The sequence below is a fragment of the Staurois parvus genome, unplaced genomic scaffold (genome assembly GCF_062004578.1).
Source record: "Staurois parvus isolate SC_StPar_1 unplaced genomic scaffold, SC_StPar_1.0 ptg000076l, whole genome shotgun sequence".
Lineage (NCBI taxonomy): Eukaryota > Metazoa > Chordata > Amphibia > Anura > Ranidae > Staurois > Staurois parvus.
Window position 1 is genome coordinate 1,331,616 of NW_028317872.1, and position 17,958 is coordinate 1,349,573.

At 43.9% G+C, this 17,958-nt stretch overlaps 2 protein-coding genes and 1 long non-coding RNA gene across 4 annotated transcripts in view; 2 read left to right on the forward strand and 1 right to left on the reverse strand.

Moving 5' to 3' along the window:
• LOC149469302 (uncharacterized) overlaps positions 1 to 17,958 on the forward strand; it is a 56,889-nt gene that overhangs the window by 16,816 nt on the left and 22,115 nt on the right. For both annotated transcript variants that reach the window (XM_089669423.1, XM_089669424.1), the window contains one exon: positions 8,995 to 9,056. The gene's annotated coding sequence lies outside the window, so the exon portion shown is untranslated. The remainder of the gene's footprint in view (positions 1 to 8,994; positions 9,057 to 17,958) is intronic.
• Positions 7,061 to 11,301, forward strand: LOC149469304 (zinc finger CCHC domain-containing protein 3-like). The gene is made up of 2 exons (XM_089669426.1): positions 7,061 to 7,683; positions 11,187 to 11,301. Exons 1-2 carry the CDS (start codon positions 7,061 to 7,063, stop codon positions 11,299 to 11,301), a joined length of 738 nt encoding a protein of 245 aa, XP_089525552.1.
• LOC149469305 (uncharacterized) overlaps positions 15,905 to 17,958 on the reverse strand; it is a 36,887-nt gene continuing 34,833 nt past the window's right edge. Inside the window, exons 2-3 of the long non-coding RNA XR_016311617.1 lie at positions 16,602 to 16,675; positions 15,905 to 16,310 (exon numbers count right to left, since the gene is read on the reverse strand). This is a non-coding gene — a long non-coding RNA (uncharacterized LOC149469305). The remainder of the gene's footprint in view (positions 16,311 to 16,601; positions 16,676 to 17,958) is intronic.

Genomic DNA, 17,958 nt, shown 5'->3' on the forward strand with positions numbered 1-17,958 from the left:
ACAAGCATCTATAATCGAATTTTTATCTTGCACAATGGCCAAAGAAGTTGGATCAAGATATTTAAATTTTTTTACAAATGCTTTTATCATACCTGTATCATTTTCATTATCTACGCCCAAGACCATTTTGTATGCCTTTGTGAATTTAATTTTAAATTCATAAGGGTCCTCTCTAACTGAAGTCTGTAATGAGTCTAGTACTTCTAAAGAAGGTACTTCCTCACCTGTGGTACATAACAACAATTGTCGTAATCTGTCTGATGCGTCACTATGTATCTCCTGTCCGTCATTGTCAATAACAGGTGATTGCACAAGTTGTCTAGCAAAATGAGCTGGGATCCATAAATAATAGATACGGTTACGTTGTTCGTCAGTCAAGTGATAATGATCTGTATAAGACTCGAAGATGTCCGCATTATAAAAGGCATCGACCTTTGAGTCATACGCTGGAATATCTTTTAAAATTTTAATTAATTGATCATGAATTTGTAATTTTAATTTAGCTGCACGGTCTAGTAGTTTTTTCTTTCTAACTTCGGCTTCGTCATTTGCGTCATCTTCCCCCATTTCAGGAATGCAGGAAGCTTGAGGCTTTGACTTTTTAGAATCAATCTTTTTACCACCTTTTGTTAATACAGCAACCTCTTTTCTGTCATTCTGCAGTCTTAACAAAAGATTTGTTTTAGAATCAATTTGCTCCTCAAGATTTTCTATGTAGTTACAAAGAATGTCACAATTTGGACAATTAAGAGGATCTTGAGACAAATTTTCATACATTTCTGTGTTCTGTACAGTGCTACATTCTGTCTGCTTTAGTGTAGAAACACTTTTAGCAGGTAAGTCAATATTCAAAATCATTTTGTTGAATATTCTTACCAACTTTAAGATATTAGATATCTTCTTATGCTGTTTGTTTACAGTAAATCTAGATTTATCTATCTGAACATTGGCCTGTAAACATTCCTTGTACATGTACTGCCATAATTTACCATCATCAGGATATAAAGAAACATCCTTAAACTCTAACTTGCTTTCTATAGCTAGTTTATCAATAAATTCCATAACTTTTACTCACCGTAATCAGATGATTTTCTTTTTTGCAGCCGGTGGCTCAGTCACTGGACCTCTTGTCCACATCTGACGAAACACAAATGCCTTCACTTCTAGGTTCTTTTCACCGTGTTTTTCCCAAGACTTGATCAGTCTGTGCTTTCTCCCCCTTATCAAGGAATGATAAAACCGGAAAAAACTGTGGCGGAGGCTGGCTTAGCCAAATGTTAAATATCGTGACACTTATATTATTTAAGTGTCTGTCTTAGGCGTTTGAGGTAAAGTGTTCTAGTGCCAGGCTGATTTAAAACAGTGTGACTTTTATTTAATTCACACTTGGCATCAACATAAAATGAATACAAAAGATAAAATAAAATACAGAGTAAAATATAACAAAAGTTGTAGATTATGGAAAAAGAAATAAGCTTTGGAGAAATGTCTAATCTCTTGCCTGTTCTATGACAAGTGTTTCAGTCTTGGCAAGGAAGACAACAGGTGTATCAAGGCTTTGCAGGCCTTAAGAAAACAAAAATGTCAGTGCGTGTCAGCTGTATAATGTATTGATGTATGAGTGTGAGTGTGTGTATGCGTGTGTGTCTCTCTATCTCTAAGGCACATCTTATATATATTTTACCAGGCCAACCTACTAAACAGTTATTTCCTAATTCAGTGTGAGCTAAATGAGTAAAAGCCTTTTTTGTACATCATCTATACTTATAACAGTCATCTATACTTATAACTCTTAGTGTCCATATTTGTAAACCTTCTAAACTTATATTCTTAGTGTGACGTTATCTTCAAACCTCTTAGACGACAGAAATACATGATACTGTTACATGATATACAATGGCTTCACATATCTTTAGAAAGGGACAATATTCACATAAATGCATATAACCAACAATAATTGATACTAAACTTATCACACACTATTCCTAACTAATAATTTAATTATATGAAATAATTATCCAACTAACTATATTATAGATTAGACATGATTTTCTTTATAAAAAACATATACTTTCTTTGCTCTACTGCATACCAGTATATTTTTTAAATTCCAATTTGCTATTCTTAAAACAAGCTTATGACCTGCTGACCTCTTAGACATGAATATACCATGGTTCATCTTTAACACCTGTTTTCAAAGCCATCATACACACGCTAAGTTAAAAATTACTTTACTTGTCATTTTAGAGGAGACACTGATATGAAAAGATACAGACGTCTGTTTTATGCTAAATTAATTTCTTACACTAAGTGAAGAACTATTAAACTCCTTAGAATCTGAAATTACACAGGAAGAACTAAAAAGAGCATTAAAAAGTTTTATGACGGGAAAAAGTCCTGGTCCAGATGGATATACTGTGAGGTATTATAGAAAATATAGTGACTTACTGCTACCTAAGCTGAAGACATATATGAATGCGCTGGGAGGAGAGATGGAGATAAGAAGGGAATCCCTACTGGCCCAGGTGGTTCTAATACATAAGGAAGGTAAATATATCTCTCAGTGCTCAAGTTATAGACTGATATCGTTATTGAACACAGATACGAAGATGTATGCAAAGGTCTTGGCGAATTGGTTAAAAGATCTGATGCCAGAGTGGATACATGGGGATCAGGTGGGCTTTGTTAGAGGAAGAGAGGGTCGAGATAATGGGTTGACATCCCTGATGCTCATTCAGAAAAGTAGAAAGGGAAGAAATCCAGTAGTGTTACTCTCGATAGATGCGGAGAAGGCGTTTGACAGGGTTAACTGGAGCTTTATGATGGATACATTAGAGGTTTTGGGACTAGGTGGTAGGATGAGGAAGTGGATTGGAAGTTTGTATGAAGGGCCCTCTGCGATGGTTATGGTAAATGGGGAGAGATCAGAGACTTTTGCAATGTCAAATGGAACTAGACAGGGTTGCCCACTGTCCCCATTGTTGTTTGTTTTATCTTTGGAATCCCTGTTATCAACAATTAGGAAAAATATAGATATAACGGGAATTAGCGTAGGAAAGATAGAACATAAACTAGCCGCATTTGTGGACGATTTATTGTTCTATATTGGAAACCCTAGGATAACACTCACTAACCTAATGAAAACACTGAAGGAATATGGGGAATTGTCAAACTTAAAAATTAACCCAGGTAAAACAGAGATATTAAATATAAATCTTCCAAGAAGTGAAAGAGTAAAGCTACAGAGAGAATTTCCCTTTTATATGGAAAGATAGAGAAATAAATTACCTGGGAGTGAAACTTACCCCTTCACAGAAAAATCTTTATGACGCAAATTATATCCCATTGTTAAATGAAATTAGGGAGGAATTGAAGAAAATAGGTGGAGGAAACCCTTCCTGGTTAGGTCGTATTAATTTGATAAAAATGGTAATTGTCCTCAAGATCCTGTATAAATTTCAGATGATCCCCATTAAACTCCCAGAGCTGAATTTTAGGACAATTAAGAGAATGGTAACAAGATATATATGGAAAAATAAAAAACCTAGAGTAGCATACGAAGTGCTAAGTAGAAACAAAGAAAAAGGTGGAGTGGGAGTACCGGATCTCAGAAGATATTACAGGGCAGTTATCCTAGCAAGAATCTTTGATTGGATGCACAATTCAAAGGGTAAAAATTGGGTCACAATAGAAAATACACTTAGTGGAAAGGACTTGAGTAGGATTGTTTGGGTGTCAACACAGTTTAGAGAATTAGCTGAGAGCACGAGTCCATATACTTCGGTTGTATTAAGGGAGTGGGATAGAATGCACAAACAGAGGAATTGGGACTTTAATTCACTGCTAATGCCATTAAGAAATTCAGAGTTTTTTCCCCCAGGTAAAGAGGAAATTACAGGAAAATGGATTAAGAAGGAAGATGCTCAGTTGAGAGATGTAATGGAGGGGGTAAACTTAAGGACACTGGAGGATTTGAAAAGGGAAGAGGGAAAGATTTTCACTAAGATAGATATATGGAGGTATAACCAATTGAAACAATTTGTGGGGAAATTGACGAAGCCTCTTAGAACTAGAGAAGATTGGAATTTATTTGAGAAGTATTTGGAAGTTCGAGGTGATGGGAAGCACGGCACTGCTAAAGTATATAAAATCCTCAATGATTTAGATAATAAGTTAAAATTAAGATATATAGAAAAATGGAAAGGGATTTAGGGGTGGAGTGGGAGGAGCACACACAAAGAAAAATATATAGACTGGTACATGAGAATGTCAGTATGCGTGATGTGGAAATGAACTACAAATGTTTGATAAGGTGGTATGTTACACCGACGGTAGAGCACAAGATGAGTGGGGAGAAACAACCTTGGTGTTGGCGAGGGTGTGGAGGATTGGGCACGATGTTTCACATATGGTGGGAATGTTCAAAAATACAAGTATTTTGGAGAAAGGTTATAAATCAAATTAGGATTATTACTGGAACTGAGATTGGATTGGACCCTGAAACTTGTCTTTTTCATAATACAAAAATATCAGTGAATAAATATAAAGAACTGGGTATATTGTGCTATTTAAACGCAGCAAAAAGTTTGATACCTAGGTTTTGGCGTAAAGTTGAGGCACCGGAGGAAGAGGATTGGAGGAATAGAGTGGATCAGATTGCTAGATTGGAGAAACTATACTACATACAGGAAGATAGGATGGAGGCATGTTATATGAAATGGGAGGATTTTAAAACAAAGAGGAAATAAGTAAATTTGTAATTAAATACAAAAAAAAGAAAATATATAGTAATTAATCTTCTCTCTTTTAAATCTTTGTATCCAGAGGATGTGAGATAAAAGTTGTTCAGATAGATGTCAGGGGTCCATTGAAGAGGGTTGGGGGGGAGGGTGGTGTCAGGGCTCCAGGGTATGACCAGAGGTATGTGACTGACGCAGGGAAACGCAGGCTTCAGATAAGTTATAAACAATATAATTTATTAAAGACTAACAATACAAACATAAACGCAGTGCAATACTAAAACATAACACAGTGCAAACGAACCAAACCAAACCACCCACAGATAACAAAACATACAATGCAAGCGTAGTCAGGCAGGCCGGATCATAAACAGGAGGTCAGAACGTATGGGGTAAAGCAGGAGAATGGTCAGACAAAGCCAGGGATCAGAGCAGGAGAATGGTCAGACAAAGCCAGGGATCAGAGCAGGAGAATGGTCAGACAAAGCCAGGGATCAGAGCAGGAGAATGGTCAGACAAAGCCAGGGATCAGAGCAGGAGAATGGTCAGACAAAGCCAGGGATCAGAGCAGGAGAATGGTCAGACAAAGCCAGGGATCAGAGCAGGGTCAGCAACGAATCAGACAGGAACAGGGTTGCAGGAACAGGATACAGGGCCCAGGAGAAACACACACCAAGGCAGAGTCTGCAGGTCTGGCCATCCCTTAAATACACCAGCATAAGCAGTTTCAGGTGTTTGGCTGGTTGCAAGGTTGAGTCTCTGATTGCTGGGAGCACCCGCTGGCCAGCCCTGGTACTGCAGCCCATAAGGCAGCTGAGTCCCACCATTACTGGTGAATTCATTCCTGAGAGAGGGTGTGTTGCACTTGTCTGCTGAGCTCCAGAAGGGCCCGAGAAGCCTGGGGCTAAAGTGCCCTGCCCAGCCCAGGCAGGATGGCGGATCCTGGGCCTGGGTCCAGCGAGGAGAAGGCCCTGGAGGGGCCTAGTACCGGCCTCTCTTTTCCACCAGTAGAGGACCTGGGAACAGCCCCTAGGAAGGGGGAAGTTTATTCTGCCTACCGGGACCGTGTGGCCGCTCGGGCCAGGTTAATAGAGAAGGAGGAAGCCAAGCTCCAGAAGCTGACTCTGGAGCTAAAGAAGCTCCGGTCATCCTACGACTGTGTATGGTCTACTAAGCACCAGGCCATGAAACCGGACCTGGAGGCGCTGGAACTTCGTGTGTCACAGCAGGGGAGGTATGTGGCGGCGCTGCAGCGCCAGAGCGGAGTCCTAAACGAGAAGTATCTGAATGAAGCGAGATTCAAGGCTGCAAGAAGCCGCAGTGTTGCGGCGATGCGGGGTCCGGTGGAGGAGGCCTCTTCGGTGGAGGAATTGTCGGAGGAGTTGCTGGTGGAAGGCGAGCAGGGGCAGGCTGAGCCCGCAGCACCTTCAGAGGAAATGGCGTCTAAAATGGTCGCAGGATCATCAGAGTTCCTCCCCCCTGGGCAGCTGCCTGTGGATTTGGGGACCCAGGTGGAGGAGGAGGAGATGGTGGGCGGATTGCAGTTCCTGGCAGAGGCGGTTGCAGAGCTGCGTGGAGCCGACTTCAGGTTTACGTCCGAGGACTCAGAGGAAGAAGCTGAAAGTGATGTCATCCCCCGCAAGCCGGCTAAGTCGGTGGTGAAAGAGCATGCTGCCTTTGTCATGCTGCAACGCATCCCCAAGGACGTGTTGGCAAAGGCAGGGGAGCCACTGGAAGGGCAGAAGGAGAAAGACTCTGCTGATTGTGTTGGTGAGATGGTTCTGGACACTGGGGTAGCGGGTATAATGCCTGCAAAATTGTCTGAGGTGCAGGTTAGCCCTACAGTCCTGGCTAAGGGTGTTTCCCCTCCGGTGGTGGTCCCACTAGGCCCCGCCCCTTTGGGGGGCATGGTGGCCTCTGGTGTGCAACCAGCAGGTCCCCCGGTTTCTCCTCAGGGGGCTCCAGGTTCTCAGGTCCAGGCTCCTGCGGGTCTGGCTCAGGTGGGTTCTCCTGCTGGTATGGGTGGTCCCCAGCCCCGGGCTCCCCCAGGTCATGGCTCATCAGCATCTTCCCCTTCAGTTGCTGCTGCTGGTGTGGCGGCTTCCCCTGGTCATGCCCCCTTGATGTTGAGTGCCCCTGGGGCTAGATCGGGGCTCAGTTACTCTGCTGCAGTTAGGGGAAGTCAGGGGTCAGTGGGATCGGCCCGGGCAAGGGCAGGTAACCTACCCACTTCCACCGCAAGGCGAAATGTTGTTCAGCTGAAATGGTCAGGAGAGGGCCCCCCCCTTAGCAGGAGAGAGGTCATAGACCGCATATTAGAAATGGGCTTCCTTGCCGTGGATATTTTCGCGTTTATTGCTCCAGTTGGTACTGGAGAATATGACGTGTCCTTCATGCGGCCAGAATTGTTGGACCTCTTTTGGCAGAGGTATGAGGCCACCTTTGTCACCAGCCCTAGGTGGGTGGGCCTAACCCCGAGGCTCGTCTCTCGCCAGTCCCTGATTAAAAAAATAACGGTGCTGGTGAGAAATGAATCCATCCCAGCATCAGATATTGTGGTCTGGCTAAGCAGATATGGGGATGTGATGGGGCCCCTTGGGAAGATCAAGGATGATAGGGGAATATGGACAGGTGGGTGGACGACCACCGTCCGCTTAAAGGTGGTTGGGAATGTGCTCCAGCACATTCCCTCTTCCGCTTTTTTAGGGAAGGACCGCCTGATCATTTTTTATGCGGGTCAGCCGAGGGTCTGCCACCGGTGCGGGGGCAAGGGGCATTTTGCGGCCACCTGCCCCGTCATTAGATGTTCCCTGTGTCAGGAAATAGGACACCTGGCCAGGGACTGCAATGTCATCCGATGCAATCTCTGCGGGGAGCTTGGGCATTCATACAACCAGTGCCCAGAGGCCCTCCACAACCTTCCGGTGGGGGAGCTTGAAGCAGAGTTGGATCGGATAGATGCTGAAGAGGCGGAGGCGGCATTGGAGAGAGCGGCTTCGGTTGCTGTGGCGGCCCTTGTGAGGGAAGGGGAGGTTTCTGTGGCCCCTCCTGTCTCTGTCCCCCCTGTTTTGTCTACCCCTTTGAAGTCCCCTGTTGTTCCCCCTTGTGTGCCAGTTCCTCCTCCCAGGAGTAAGAAACAGCTGAGGGAGGCTGCTAAAGGGGCCGGGATGGTTAAGGCTATGTCTAGTCCCTCAGTGTCTGCTCCCCCCGTGCTCTTGCCGCTGCGGCGGAGTGGGAGGCCGGGTAGGGAGTCCCGGGAGTCCCAAGGTTCTGCTCCAGTAGGTGCTAAGGTGGAGGAGGGGTGGTCCCTGGTGGGTAGGCGGAGTAAGCCAGTTTTGTCCTCATTGGGGTCGGTGTCCTCTTTAGAGGCGGGGGAGGTGGCCCTGGGGAATAGGTTTGGGGCTTTGTCGGGGGAGGAGGAGGGGTCAGGTGATCCCGCTTCCCCGATGGAGGATGAGGATGCTGGGGGGTCTCTTAAGAGAGTGAGGGACCCTGCCAAGAAAGTCAAGAGGAGGATTAAGAAACGTCCCTCTCAATTATCTTAATGGCAGTTCCCGCTCCGATAAAGGTGGCAACCATTAATGTTGCCAGCCTGAAGTCTGTAAGTGCTAGAGAAACAGCCTTATTTTTGATCAGTGGGATGGAAGCTGATATTTTCTTTTTGCAGGAGACCAGTTTGCCCACCTTGGCTGATGTCCATCTGGCCAAGCGTGAGTGGAGGCGTGGGCCCTCCTACTGGTCTCTTGCGGCTGAGCTTTACAGCGGAGTTGCGGTGCTTTTTACCGGCATGGTAACGTGTCGGCGGATAATTGAGGTAGAGATCGGAAGATGTCTGATTCTGGATGTTCTCGTAAGGGGGCATGAGCTCCGTCTCATTAATATCTATGGCCCACAGTCCAAGTGGGACAGGAAGAACCTCTTTACGAGGATTAAACCTTACCTCTTTACATCCCGGCTGGTAGTCTTTGGAGGTGATTTTAACACCATTACTAGGCCCAAGGACAGGAGAGGCTTCACTGACAGGCTGGGATATGATAGCAATTTTCTAAATGCTATAGTCAGGGAGGCAGGTCTGATTGACGCTTGGATTCAAAGTGTCCCAGACGGCACGGGTTTCACCTTTAGGAGAGGTAATAGCCAGAGTAGGATAGTCAGGTTTTTTTTTTGAAGGAGAACTCTGCCTTCTCGGCACCTGAGTGTCAGGCGGTGGAGTTTTCCGATCACCTTATGCTATCTGTCACCTTGAATATTTCAGACACGCCGCTGAGAGGAAAGGGCATCTGGAGGATGAATTCGTCTCTGCTGGAGGACGAGGAGGTGAGACAATCTTTCGAGGAGTTCTTTCAGGCGCAGGAGATGGTGCTGGATTTCTGCGGCAGTAAGTCTGAGTGGTGGGAGCTCACCAAAGTGCGGATCAGCAGGTTTTTCAAGGCCGTTGGTAAGAGACGGCAGTTTAAACAGTATAACGCCTACCAGCGGTTGCGGAGGAAGCTCGACCGCCTTGTTTCTAGCAGTGGAGATTCGGGGGCAATCTCGGAGGTGAAGCTTCTCCTTAGGAAACTCCAGTATGATCGGCGTGCCTCTTTGGTTCTGGAGAGGGATTATGGGAAATACCACTCGCCTGACCCTTTCCAGAATTGCAGAGTGCAGCAGTTAAGACGATCTCTGCTCTGAGGGATAGTACAGGGTCCCTGACTAAATCCAGGTCAGGGATTTTGGAGGTCTCCAGGTCCTTTTATGCGGATTTACTGAGTGAGAAACACCTTGACCGGACAGGGATGTCGAGCTTTTTGGAATCCACGCCTGGTCTGGACAGTGATGTCCCTCTGGCGAGTTTGACTGGGGAGTTTACTGCAGAAGAGGTGTCCAGAGCGATTGATAGTCTGGCCATTAAAAAGACTCCTGGGCCAGACGGTCTGACAGCCGAATTTTTTAAGGCTTTTAAATCCCGCCTGGCACCTCGTCTCGCGGAAGTGTATAACAGCTGTCTGGATGAGGGATCTCTCCCTCCTTCCATGAGACAGTCTGCAGTTATTCTCCTGTCAAAGGGTAAAGATCCTTCGGCTATTGGGAACTGGCGCCCCATCAGCCTCCTCAATGTCGATAGAAAGGTTCTGGCGAAGATCTTGTTCTGGCGCTTGTCGTCAGTGGAAGACAGTTTGCTTTCTCGTCAGCAGCATTGCTCGGTCCAGGGCAGGAGTACCTTTACAGCGGTGTTAGCTGTCCGGGAGGCTCTGGAGTGATGTAAGGCTGAAGGATGGGGAAAGTACTTGCTGGCGGTGGATCAGGCAAAGGCCTTTGATCGAGTTGATCACAAGTACCTCTGGCATCTCCTGGAGCGGTATGGTTTGGAGGGGAGGTTTATCGGCTGGTTGAAGACATTGTACCAAGGGGCGGAGAGCTTCATGTTGGTGAATGGTTGGGTTGGGCAGCCCTTTGAGGTTGGATCTGGGGTGCGCCAGGGGTGCCCGTTGAGTCCCTTGCTCTATGCCTTTGCCATCGACCCCTTCGTCAGGAGGCTAGATGTCGGGGCGGTGAGTGGGGTGCTGGTGGGTGCCACTGGAAATCCGCCTTTGAGAGTTGTGGCTTATGCTGATGACGTTTCTGTTTTCATTTCTGGACCGGAGGAGGAGCAGGAGGTGGTTTCAGTAATGGATCAGTATGCCGAGGCATCAGGTTCCAAGGTCAATCAGGACAAATGTGAAGTTCTCTGGATGGGTAGGGAGGGTGAGAGCTTCTCACTCCCGGACGCCTTCCCGGTGCCTCAGCCAAACATCAAAGTGTTGGGCATCAATTTTGGCTCTGCTGATTACAGCAAGCAAAATTGGGAATCTAAGCTGTCGGATGCCGAGGTCAAAGTGAGATGTTGGAAGGGGTGGCGGCTCTCCTTGAGGGAAAGGGTTGATTTGATCAAGACTTTCCTGCTCCCAGTCTTTTTGTACGTCAGCTTCGTTTGCCTCTTGCCAGAATCGCTCTATACGAGGATCTATAGCTGTTTCTTCCAGATGTTATGGGGGAATCGGCTGAACCTCGTCAAGAGGGATGTGACTTACTCATCCAGGCGGGAGGGTGGCCTAGGTATGGTCAACCCGGTGGTCTTTTTCTCTCTGATGTTCTTGAAACATAACTTTGGTAACATGCTGGCAGAGAGACCGCCTGCATGGGTAGGACTGTTCCGGATCTGGTTTGGACCCTTTCTGCACAGTTGGGAGAGTGGCGGGCCAGTGAGAAGCCTGCGGGTCAAGCATGGTAAGCTCTATATGGATATATGTATTTTTATTTTATTTTAATTTATTGCATATTTTAATTCATTTTAATCATATATCTACTGGTCTATCATTCCCCGATTTATTCCATTTAGGGGTTGTGGATGTTGGGTGGGTTTTAATTGTTAATAAAACCACCGATATTTGTCTTCCTATATAATATATTAATGGTTGTGATCAGTCCCATTGTGACTGAATGGGAGTGTCTGCATGGGTCGAGACTTCAAGAATATGGCCGCCGGGGGTTGTCTCTTAAGCTGATTGACACCCAGGCAGCCAATATAAGCTATGAGTGAGACTATGGGCGTTCACCCTGATGAAGTCACGTGATATTCGTGACGTAACGCGTTGGTACGTTCATTGTCTATTCCGGGACGCGGTGACGTCACTTCCGGCGTCCGCGCCATATTGGGACTCCATGAAGCCGCATGTCAGGAGGACAGCCGATTACTGTGTATGATCGTTTGCCTACATGTAAGTGGGTATTTGTGTTTTTATTTAATTAAATTGGATATATTGCACTATGGAGCCTGTTTGGTTTATGTCTCTGAGTGGAAGATAGTGGTGTCGGTAGAGCAGTGGAAGAGGTCTGGCTAAAGTTACCATCATTCCGGTCATACTGAAGGGATCAACAGGGGATTGCCTGACTATCTTTTGAAAGCTGGTTGGCCCTTGAGGTCATTGCAAGGAGGTGAGGGGGCACTCAGATTGTTTTGGGATTCCTGTGGCACGTATGACACATCCACGTGTGAAGAGTTCCTCACCTGTGTGCTCATATTGGACTTTATATCACCCCTTAGTCACTTACTAAGTGTGTGTCAATTGCACCTTGACACCAGTGATTGATTTATGCTGTCACTAAGGGGGTTGATTCACTTGTGTTGGTTTATTTGCTTCATATGTATTTTATTAGTAGCGCTGCACCAATTTTATAGTTTTTTTGGGATCTGTCCCTAGTTTCTGCCCTCAGCACTCCCTAGATTTTTGCGTTCGGATCTTTTTGGTAGCCTTTTGCATGGTAGGTTGTAGGGGTCAGACGTGTAAGATCTGCGGGTTCCTTAGCCCTCCCCTGTGGTGTATACTGTATAATAGTATGGTTAGGTCCTTTGTATATAGTTTAGGCCATATAGGCCGTAAGCAGCAGGTTTGAATATGGAAATTGCATATGGTTTATGTTTTTGTCTGAGCCATAAAGGCTCTTAGTCATGTGGTCTCGGCCATAAAGGCCTTGTACTGTAAATATTGTATATAGTTTCCGTTTTTTCCTTTCAAGTTATGGACTTTTATTTATGAGCCGTTCAGGCTATGTTTGAGTTTTTTGGGTTTTTTTCCCCAGGGACTGTTGGGACTTTTTAGTTTCCTTTCTGCTGAGTTTTGTATTTATTTATTTATTTATATTTATACTTTTATACATAAGTCTGATGGATATGTATGACATCAATACATAATAAAAAATCTCCATTCCCGACAGGTGGGAAGCGGGTTAAGGGGAGGAAAATGATATGAAATAAGTGGTTTTATGAGAATTTTTTTTGTATTTCTATATTGGATTTTGTATTGTCATATTTGGAAAAAATAAATAAATATTTAAATTAAAAAGGGAAGCAATGATTGTACTTGTGGACAAGGAGTAAAAACTGGAGAAGGTTTCTGTAATTGTATCAGTCTTATGTTTGAAGTCATTGCCAATTTCCTGGGCAGTGAGTGAGTCAGTAGGTAGAGGCAGTGGAAGACAAAGTAGAGTTAAATGTAGAGAAGACATTACCGGGAATGGGATGATAAGTTGTTAATGAGAGTGATAAAATAGGTCTGCTTGGCAGTGAGGAGGCAGGAATTGTATTTTGGGAGGGCAGATTTATATTGGTTGAAATCTTTATTAATATTAATTTATATTGGTTGAGTCTCACGCCACAGGTGCACAAGAGCTCGGCTATGTTTTTCAGACTTCTAGGCCCTGATTTACTAAGAATTAAGTCTACCAGCAGACGCTGAACATTCAGGCACACTCAATTCAATCAATTAAAACCTTTCAGTGTTCAGAATAGCGAGTAGCAAGCTGATTGGAAAGAGCCTACCTTATAGACACATTTCTCTTCGTAAATACAAAAACAGCTTTGACACATTTCTAGCAGCATTGCCGGATATGGTCACTAGGTGGTACACAAGCGAGGGCTTTGTCCTGTTCGCATTTTTATGTGCCAGAGGAGAATATTTTTTGTATTTGTGATTGTTGTCTATTAATATGCTTGCCTTTTTTTTTCTCCAAAAATGATGGGCCAACGAATGCATTTCCGAATTAATGTTACAAAGTCATACATCCTATTTTCAAACGTCAAACGTTTTCAAACTTGTATCTCAAATATTTTGAATGTCTAGTTCTAATTTCCATGTAATTATATATCTTCATTCTCTTTAATCATGTAACTATTCTACATTCCAGCTCAAATTCTGTCTGTTACAGTGGCTTAATGGTGTGTACTCAGGACTTGCAGCACTTGGGTCATGGGTTCTAATCCTAGTCATGGCTGCACCTGTCTGGAGTTTGCATGCTTTCTCTGTGCCATCATTCCAAAAACATGTTGTTAGGTTAATTGGGCCTAGTATATTGTGTGAGTTTCTGGCCTTAGATTTTAAGCTTCTTGACATTACAGACTATTGTGAAAGACTATGGAGGTAAATTTCCAGGATTCTGTCAGTGCCAGGAATATTGATCAATCAGTTAAGATTTTGGCTACTGAATAGAAAGTGGAGAGGGAGTAGTGGCTCAGTGTTGTGAATCTTACCTGCGCCCTGTTCTTCGGACAAATTTGAAACTTTCAATTTTCCTTCTGTTTATATTTGATTGCAACTTTCTCTTTCCTGTCCCCCAGACTGGTGATCTCTTTATGTTCACTGCTACAAACCTCTCCTTATACAACTTGACAACCCTCCCCCTGTCATCACCTGTTCCATCTGCATCTGCCATCGATGTATCACCGGCCCACTCTTTTTATTTAACTATTTATTTACTGATCTTGTTAATGTGTATCATTTCTTATCACCTACAGCTCAAATCTAGCATTATATATAATTGTATCTCACCACTAGTCTGATGGAATTCACAATTCCTGGTCAGTCTCATTCCCGTACCTCTAATAACCTTTAGGGCCAGTTCACACTACATGCATTTCTTTGGTTTTTTTACGGCATCCAAAATGAACAGAAGGTTATATGGTTGTCAAGCTCATAGTTTATATCAGTGCTTGCATTTCCAGTGCGTTCTGGGTTAGCCAAAAAAGTAGAACAGACTGCATTGTTTCTGCACAGAACTGTACTGGAACATGGTAAAACTCACCAAAAACGCACTTGAACGCACATGTTCCTAATTAAATTGAAGAAAAAGAGGTGAAAAATTACCTAGCATGCATACAAAATGCACTTGAACACGTCCAAAATGCACTAGTACACGCTAAACTTGCATCAAAAAATGTGCATGCAAAAACGCATCTGGAACACATCTAGACTGCGTTTCTATAGTGTGAACTGGCCCTTAGGACTTATTCACACCATTTTTGGTGCAGAAATGCATGCAAGAGCATGCATTTTCCTGCAGAGTAAAGAAATGCAATGCCCTTTGCAGATGTGCGCAGGTACCATGATGCAAACTTAATTGCACCGCCACATGTCTAGTAAACACAGATGCATTCACAGCCACCAAAATGCATGTTACCACATTACTACTGTGTGGTTAGGTGCAACACACTTTTAAACGAATATGCCTGCAGTATTTTTGCATGTTCCCACACGTTAGGCAGCCCATTGAAATTAATGGGCTGAGGAACTCAAAAAGTAAAAAATGCCGCACATTCACACAGGTCCTCTGGCCTGTACAGCATGAATGAGTGGGTTGTTCATGTGGTTGGAGCCAACCACCTGTTACACTATGGGGCCACAGCAGCTGCATGAACACAGGTTTTCATCTGACAGGTGTGAAGGCATGGGGAAGTGGCCCTGAATGCTCACTGTCTGTGTTCAGGGCTGTACACCTGCACCCATATGCCTGTCAAATTAGGACCTGCAGTATTTCCATAGTGTAACATTGGTTGCCTGCAAAAGGCTCCAAGCGGCGACAGCCACAAAAACCAACCACTGATTCACACTCTACAGGCCACAGCACCCATGTGAATGAGCCTCAAGACTTCAATTACACACACAGCTTTATTTCTTAATTCACGTTTTTAGAGTATTTTTAACATCAATATAATTTTGATATTTTCTCTGGCGATGGGGAGCCTATCAAGTAGGCTGTACGGGGCCCCGTGATATCTAACAGTGGCCCTGGGTGTATGCTTGTGTCTGTGCCACCTGTATAGTTAGAACAATAACTTCTTCTATGGAATACCTTGAACCTCTGCTATGTACCTCAATGTACCTCAAAGGAATCGGACACATTTTCTACTGAAAATACAACAATTATTAGTAATGTTTCCCCTGAAGCAAGCATGAACTAACCCCTTAGTATTATAAAGCATCTTGAATTCTCGTTTTCCCGAATGTACCCAATTATGCATAGGCCAGATCTGTGTGCCCAGATAGGACCTCCCAGTGGCTATTCTATGGACAAGGTACACTTTTCTTTATGCCTGATCTATGTTGAGCTGCATTAGTCAATACATTGCAATGGCCTGAAATATTTTGACCCAAACCACATGAGCTGAGGTATCCAAATGTGAATGTTCCTTCATAGCAAACCTCCATTATGTACTGTATGGGCCTGGCCCACTTGAAATTAATGCATTGTTCTGGTAGGTCCTTCTACATGTTGAGGAAATTTCAGTGACTTTTCAGCAATCAGCTTGCATATTATCTTGCCATCTTAAGTCTAGGAAATAGAATCAAGAGGATATGACACTGTTTTTAGGAACAAAAATAGGCTTTATTCGACAAACCCAAAAAAAGGGCAAATACATGGCCTGATGTAAACACATGCCTGCCAGCTCCCAATTGTTTGGCAAAACAAAAACAAGCGCCCCTGTTTGACAGCACACAGCTCAAACATATCTGGAAAATATGGGGACTCCGATATCTGGTGCAAATTCGTTCAGGAACGAGAAGCAATTATGCACCCCCAAAAGCAGCATAGAGGAAAGGGATGGTCAAGTTGCTTTGCTGCTTTCAAACCACCTCTGGCATGCCAGGATGTTTATGCAGGTCCTTGATGTCCGTTCTTGCCTGGTGCCACAAAATATCCACTGGTCACAAATGATGGTTCATGGAGGACATGAAGGTGGCTTTCTCCAAGCTTGACCCGTAAGCAGGACCACTCCTGTAAAATGAGAGCAAAGAATCATTGACATTTGATCATGACAATCACTTCTCAGTGCAGGCTAGCTAGAGTATCTTTTTAACTTTTTACCATTTCAGGAGTTGAAGTAAACATTCTTGGAGCATTTACTGTGTTTGGAAAGGCACCAGGTCCCCCCCACCCCCAGGCACATTAATGCTTACTTGAAGTTGAGCCCCATCCTAATTCCCTGATGAGCTTGAAAAGCTTTGCTCTCTGGGCTCTGTGGCTCATGAGTGAGTCTTCTTGGGCTCACACCAGAACAAAACCCACCTGTGACACCAGACTGCTAATCCCAACAGGCTTCCCAGGGTCTCCATCTGCCTTGTACTCCAGATGTTAATTGGCTGAAAGAAAAAGAAAAACATTTAGATACATAGCAGAGGTTCTTTTTTTCTTCATAAATCTACAGGTGGCACAGACAATAGCCAAACCTGGCCAGCTGTTCTACTCCCTCTCCACTCTCTTGCCCAAAGCCACATCATTTATTACTGTAATGTTTGAGTGGCCAGGACAACTTGTTGTCATGTTGACTACACACTGGCTAAAATGGCAAGCACCACTTTGCGCCCACCCTATAGTTTTGGTCTAACTGCACTTTTGGTCCCAAACATATGGACTCTGAAGATCAACTTGCTGAATAGTATCTCCCAGGATGCCCCCTCCAGATAACCGCCTAAGGGTCAGCCGTAATTCCTCATAATCAAAAGCTTAACATAGTGCTTTACCCTTTAAAAACTTTTATTGCACAATAAACGATAAGAAATGAACTCACATTCCAGAGGTGCATACCGCACCAGGTATTATTATTATTATTATTATACAGGACTTATATGCACTGTGTTCCAAATTATTATGCAAATTATATTTTTCTCATTTACGTAAATAATTGATGTAAATAACAGTCAGCATAATTCTCATGTTATCAACTATTAAGAGTACAATTCAAATTTTATTGAACAAACCTCCTAATGATAACAGTATTTTTTTTAAACAAAAAACTTAGAATGCACTGTTCCAAATTATTACGCACAGTAAGTTTCAAAACATATATATTATAGGTTGTAAAGAACTGAAAATTGTCATTTGTTGTGTTTGCAGCATATTTACTGAAATCAAAAGCTATTTCAATCAAACTTTTAACAACATTTTAACTTTTTAAACATTTTAACAGGTCACGTTACATTTTAACATAGGACCCCTTATTTGATAGCAGCTTCACAAGTCTTGCATCCATTGAACTTGTGAGTTTTTGGGCAGTTTTTGCTTGAAAAGATGTCAGAATAGCCTCCTAGAGCTGCTGTTTGGATGTAAACTGCCTCCCACCCTCATAGATCTTTTGCTTGAGGATGTTCCAAAGGTTCTCAATAGGATTGAGGTCAGGGGAAGATGGAGGCCACATCATGACTTTCTCTCCTTTTATCCCCATAGCAGCCATTGATGCAGAGGTATTCTTTGCAGCATGAGATGGTGCATTGTCATGCACGAAGATGATTTTATTACAGAAAGCACAGTTCTTCCTTCTCTACCAGGGAAGAAAGTGGTCAGTCATAAACTCCACATACTTTGCAGAGGTCATCTTTACACCTTCGGGGCCCCTAAAGGGGCCGAGCAGCTCTGTTCCCATGAT